This window comes from Egretta garzetta, unplaced genomic scaffold, assembly GCF_000687185.1.
Source record: "Egretta garzetta isolate BGI_Z169 unplaced genomic scaffold, ASM68718v1 scaffold190, whole genome shotgun sequence".
Taxonomy (NCBI): Eukaryota; Metazoa; Chordata; class Aves; order Pelecaniformes; family Ardeidae; genus Egretta; species Egretta garzetta.
The window spans coordinates 2,614,983-2,621,433 of NW_009258272.1; the positions used below are offsets into that span (position 1 = coordinate 2,614,983).

Below are 6,451 nucleotides of genomic sequence, written 5' to 3' on the forward strand. Positions count from 1 at the left end.
GAAAGAGCAGGCTTCACCCAGGTAGAGCTCCCACCTCCAGAGCTGTGGTTTATGCTGGTGCTGCCTGAGTTACAGAGCCAGTCTGGACACCCGAAGAAGGAATGGGTCATTTTGTTTTGCTTCTTGGTTGGTTTGGTTAGCAGTGTTAGCTCACTAAGAATACATTTGCTTGTGGCCTGGCATGAAGCTGTTTATCTCTAGATGGGTGTTTAAACACAGCACAGGATTGCTTCTGCTAGAGCATCAGTGGTCTGAAGAGCAGGCGATGGGCTGGAGAACAGGAGCCATGTCCTTCTCTTGGACAAGGGAAGTATCTACTTTTCCAACAGCCTCCCATCAAACCTGGCAGCAAACTGGCCATGAGCAATAAAGAGCTGAGCTGGAAATCCAATTTCTGCTCAAGCAGAAGACCCATTGTTTTGGTTCAGTTGGTCAAAGCCAACGTCAGGCAGTTCTAGAGGTCAATAATTAGCACCGTGATGGAAATGAGCGGGGAGCAGGAGGCAGGGGAGCGGGGAAGGTAGTTATAGGAGACTTGTAGCACATTGTTCCTCTCCTTGGGCAGCCAAGCTCAAACTCATTGAGCTGTAATGGGCTTTTTGCTGTTTCAAGCTCCTGTGCCCCTCTCCTCTTAGTCACAGGGAAAGAAGCTGCTACATGGACCGGAGGGGATGGGAGTTCCCAGATCCTAATTCCTCCAGCTCCACTTCAGCTGCAGGATGGTGAAAGCTGCCATTGTACCTGTGATTCAGGCTCTTTGTGAAATGGGGATAATACTCATCTAACTCGCAAGGGATTTGTGATTTAATGTTTGCAAAGCACTTTAAGACCCTGGATTGAAAGGTGATTTATAATGGTAAAATCCAGTGTTCTCTGGTCTGTCGTATACTTGGCTGTGTCCAATTATCCTGATGGAGGCTTTTTCCCTTCTTTTTTCTTTTTTTCCCCCCCCCCTCCTTTTTCTTTTTTGCATTCGTGTAGTAACTCCAGGCAAAGGCAGGGTTTGTGGCAGGCACAGTATGCCCAGTGAGAGGATGAGTTTGCCTCCCAAGGAGGTGCTAACTTATGCTGGTGATATGAATAAAGATTGGGAAGAAAAAAAAGGGGATCGCAAGGTGAAGGGCACAGGAGTTTGGCAATAAAGCTGTGAAATAGGGGTGGGAAGGCTGTTTAGATGATGCATGCATAAGGAAAGTAAAGGATGCTTCATAAATAATCAGCTTGCATACTCCTGTTGGTCGCAGTGATGGGGGTATTTTCCAGCAGATCAGCTGCTTCTCCTGTCCTGCAAATGCTGGTTGGAGCATCCACTGTGCAGGCTCCGTCCTGTGGCAGGGGATGCCTTGGTGGGGCTTGCTGCCCTGCCTGGGGAACGCAGGTCATGCTGCGGGCTCAGCCTGAGCGCCACATCCCTACCCTGGCACCAGCGTCTCTTAACAGCAGCTTCGGTCAAATTACAGGTTGTGCAAGTGCTAACTTGCTGGATGTGTTTCCCATTCAGTTTTCAAAGTGATGCTTTTTAAATCTCATTTTGCTGAGGAGATGGCGAGGGCCAGGGAGCAAGGGAGGAGAGGCTGGCTTGGCTTCCAAAAATAAATCAGTGTCCTCACCTGAATCCTGAGCAGGGACGTGGTCAGGTCTGCTGGGACCTCCGTCATCTCAGCCGCACCGTAACAGACTGTGCAGTGGCTGGTGTTAATTGCCAGGCTGTGCCCTCTCCTTGGCATCACCGTACTCCCCAGGTGGGTTTTAAGTGTTGACCCAAGCACTGGAGAAGGGAACTGGCTGCTCTGCAAGGTGTCTGTCATTAGCTTCAAGCAAAGTGGAGTGCTGGTGCGAGGAGTCAGAACAGGTGGCCGTGGGGGATGAAGTGCGGTTGGAGCAGCAGTGGGGCAGCCCCCAGCTCTGGAGAGGCTGGGAGGGGAGGGAACCAGTGGTGCCCCAAGGATGCAGCCTCCAGAGCTGCTCCCTTCTTGGGCAATGGAGACCTGTTGATGGGGCAGTGGTGGCCAGGGGATAGTTTCTCCTGGTCACCTCCATCAGTGGAGGGTGTCCTATCTGGACACATGTGTGCTTCTGGCATGTGCCCAACAAGAGCATCCGAATCTCCTGGGGCAGACAGGTCTCTCCCGATGACTCTCTATTGCCCAGCTTCATCACCTTCCATATGGAGTTTGGGGGTTGCTCTGTCCCACCCAACTGTAGTTGACAGTGATTCAGTCATCTTAACCTCACACTGCTCCATGAGGGTTTCCCAGGGAGTTTGTGCCTGCTGCTGGCCTCTCTCGACCTGCAGATGCTCCAGCTCCTCCTTGGCTTGTTGGCTTTCACCTAATGCTTCAAAAAAGCCCCAAATAAAATAGAAGCCATCGCCCCAGCCTGGCCAAGTGTGTAGGTCTGCGTGGAGCCACAGCGTGATGGGATCGTCCCAGCGTCTTGGGGTTATTGCTCAGTACACGCATCCCTTAGCCCTGCTGCCAGGCACATGGCATTCGAGACAAGGGATGGAGTCTGAGAGTGACCCATGTGCCCTGCGGGGACAGGGCGGGCTGGGTGCCTGCTTCGGTGGCTTTCGTGTGTCAGAAAATACCGAGCTGCTTTGTGGGAGATGCCGTGAGCTTCTGTGCCTGACAAAATAAAACTTGTTTTTGTAATATCTCCTGCCTGTCAAAAGCGGCTGGCTCTGTAGGTCGCTTTGTTGTTCGGCGTAGTCCCCCTGTGATGACTGAATATTTATATATATTTGTGTAAATAATTAACACTCATTGGTGCTGTGTAACATCTACAGGTGTAGACTTCTCCTGATGCTAAGCAAAAGCAAATGATGCCATGGTCCAGGCAGCACAGAGATTTGGCTTGGTTTTTTTTTTTTTTTCGTTTTTTTTTTGACTTGACGAGATTTGCCCAATAAACCAAGGCTGATGAGAAGTGATGGTGGCTTTGCCAGAGGAGCCTGGCAGGGGCGGTGAACGGCTCCCAGGGAGAGGGTCTGTACAGGCTTCTGAGAGGGTTTTCTCCCTCCTCTAGGAAAATATAGTCCCCAAGATGGATGTAACTCAGTGAGTGAAACAACAAGAATGTTAAAAACCCAGCAAACAAGGTGTGATGGGAATGATGGGGTTTGCAGACTTCTTCCAGTGCTACTGAGCTGACGTCTTTGTTTTCAATGCCTGCCCTTCCCCGGGGCTGGGGCTCTCCTGCATTGATGCAGGGAAGCGGGGAGGCCGAGTGAGCCCCTGGTACAGCTTTGCCTTTCGGCCACCCACCCCTCTCTCTGCCTTCCAGGTTCGATGAAGAGCCCCATCAACAAGACGGCGCTGACCCTGATCGCGGTCAGCTCCTGCATCCTGGCTGTGGTGTGCGGCTCCCAGCTCTCCTGCCCGCTGACTGTCAAGGTGACGCTTCACGTACCTGAGCACTTCATCGCAGATGGTAAGACCCTCCGGGGACTCGGACCCCGCTGCCCCACTGAGTGTGTTTGGGACATGGGGGACCCTTTCTTTGGGAATTGTCCCAGCTGTGTTCGGCTGCAGGGATCCTCCTTCCAGAGGAGCAAAGTGCATCTGTGAGCCTGAGGCAGAAATCTTCTCAATTGCATCTTTTTCTTTTTATTATTATTATTACTACTACTACTTGTGATATCTGATGGATATTCATGTTTTCCTCCAAACTCTCTGATGAGCCCTGGGAGCACGCACAGACAGACAACCTTCTGTCCTGCAGCAGCAAAGCTGCTTGTCCCAGCCCCTTACAGCAATGTGGAGTGAAATTGCTGGGGTTTGAGCAAAAGCAGAGATGCTTTGAAAAATTAGACGAGGGCTGCTGTCACTATTTATTGCTTTCTCCAAGTGGGTTCCTTGCGTTTGTTGTGTTTCGCTGACCTTTTCTTTATAATGTGCAGTGAGCGTCGAGTGCAAGTTTTCGGTAACACGAGGGCAAATTTCATTTTCTTCCAGCAGACGGGACCCATTATTCAGTCAGTTCCAATTCCTCAGCTCCTGAGCTTGTCTCGCTGCTCGGGGCATGTGGAAGGGGCCCCTCCTCTGTGCCAGAAATGTGCTGCATGGAGTCGGCGCATCGTTGGTTGTTGGGTTGTCCCGGCATGGCTAGCTTGCGTACAGCCCCCGCATTTTGGGGGCCGGGATGGAGGGCAGCTCTTGGGGGGGATTCTGGGGGAGAGGTAGATGGTTAAAGAGGTGCAGTGGCATGTCAGCAGCAGGGGGTGATGGAGAGGGGCTTAAACCAAGTGGGATTCAGCCCTGCTAAGACTGGTTCCTTCTTGGCCTTGATACGCATTCGTAGGATGTTACCTGCCCTGCAACACCGACAGAGCACATGCTCTCCCCAGGCCCACCGCTGGCCCTTGCTGCTTCGTTAACCCCACTTCTATGTCCACACCTTATGCTTACGGGATGGGTGTTGGGTGCAGCCAGCGGGTTGATGCCCCTGTGCTGGTGTGTGAGGCTGCCACTGCTCTGATCCCTGAGGATGCTTCTTAGCTGCTGATGCTGGAAATTACAGCCCAGTGTCCTGGTGTTGGCTGGGATAGAACACCCAGTCTCTGGGTACATGGGCTATCCCAGCACTCAAAGCTTGGTCCTCACAGAAAGAGGAGGAGAACTTCTACTTTGTGGTCTCAGATTGGAGGAACTGAACATCAGTGGAGACATGAAAAAGGCATAACTTGGAACAAGGGACTTGCCTACACCTTGACCTGTTTCTAAAAGGCTTGAAGGATTATCCAGGCTGCACGTAAATATTCTGAAGTCTTCACGGGTCGTTATTCCAAGTAGCTGCAGAACAGAAACTCTTTTTGCGCTTGGGAAATGAGGTTGCTCCAGTGTTAACTCATGTCCCTTTGGGATGGGCACTGGCCAGTTCATCACTCGGGCTAGGGCTTCACAGCTGGTTTTGGTACTTGCTGAAGGTCAGCGAAGAAGGCAGTGATAGAGATGGGACCTCGGCATCATGCTCCCGGCCTGCGGTTCCAGCCCAGGGAAGACAGCGTGTCCTCGAGAAAGAAAATAAAACAAAATGCAATGTGACTCCATAGAATTAAAGTGAAAAGCTGAGCTTGTGCTAGTCACCAGGAAGGGGGTGGCAATGCAAATTATGCAAATATGGAGAACACTCGAATGGAAATGACAATGAAATACCAATAAAACAGATTAATATCCTTGAAACTGGGGGAAATGGGATGATCTCCAGTCCCAACTTAATGACTTTTCTAAAGAGAAAGTGGCAAGAGGACTTGTAAAAACGGTTCAGAGAAGAATTAAAATGAGCTTTATAATGAAACTGTAAAATGTAATTACAAACTGCAAAAACTTTTTGAATATTTTTTATGAGAAACAGTCAAATTCTTCACAGAGAAGCAGCCGAGACGTTTTGCAGTGGCTATCACTTTCACTGAAATCTCATCATTTTATGCGATGGCAGAGTCCCTTGCCTGGAAAGAGAAAAGCTCTTAAAATTGTCCCTTCTTGTTGAATAACAACAAATCCCACGGCAGCACCCAACTGGCAGCAAAATATTATAAAACATTTAAAGACATCACAGAACTGAGCTGGGTGGGGAAATGTTAATGATACCCAGGAAAACGTGGCTGGCTGTGTGTGCGGAGCCTTGGCACCCGGAGTCTTATGCTGATGGAAAATAGGGGACTCGCTCCTCCCTGGCGATCTCCTGGGTGGGTTTAAACCTGCTTTTAGCCTGGGTGCAGAAGGGGGTTGGCATGGGCATCCCCAATGAGCGAAGCGACCATGGAGCTGATGCCTTTGGCCCAGCTGAGGCTGGGAGCTTGGATCAGTCTTAAACCAACCTCTCACGCGCGCACCGTGTCTTGTAAATGTTGCCATGCACTTAAAGAGCCTGGTTCCTGAAGCTGTTCTCTTTTGTATTTTGCATGATGATAAGGCAGGCTGTGCGAGAGCACAGGGATGGTGCATTCACAGGAGATGTTCCCGTGCGAGAGAAGGGTGCCCTCTCGTTCCTTTTTGAAATGCAGTATTTCAATAGCTGCCAGTAGCCAAGGAAAATCTTAAAGCGGAGCAGCTACCAACACCTCTGCAGGAAAAGCCAAACAAAGGCAGAGGCTGAAAGAAATCCCTCTCCTAGATGAAAACTCGTCTTTGACGGCAACTTTAAATAGATGCCAGCCGGCTCCAGCACGCCAGGAGCCAAAGCCAAATTGGGGAAAGGAAGGGGGGGAAAAAAGCCCCACGGAATGCATCCAGCCTGGGAGAAAAGCAGCTTTCCCCCTCTGCAGTGAGCATCGGCATTACAGAAAGAAGGTCCCGAGCCCGCTGGAGTTGCAGGATGTGAACGGGGAGGGGAAGGACTGGGACCAGGAGCCAACTGGCAGCAAAGGCTGGGAGAATACATTCCCAGCAGCGGGATTAATAACCAGCCTGGCTCTATTGCTCCTATTTTTCTGTCCCAGGTCGTTTTC

At 50.7% G+C, this 6,451-nt stretch overlaps 1 protein-coding gene across 1 annotated transcript in view; it reads left to right on the plus strand.

Annotated features, from left to right (window-relative positions):
- Nucleotides 1–6,451, plus strand: part of ASTN2 (astrotactin 2) — a 315,089-nt gene that overhangs the window by 83,539 nt on the left and 225,099 nt on the right. Inside the window, 1 exon segment of the mRNA XM_035890105.1 lies at nt 3,286–3,432. Coding sequence (XP_035745998.1) covers nt 3,286–3,432 — 147 coding nt within the window.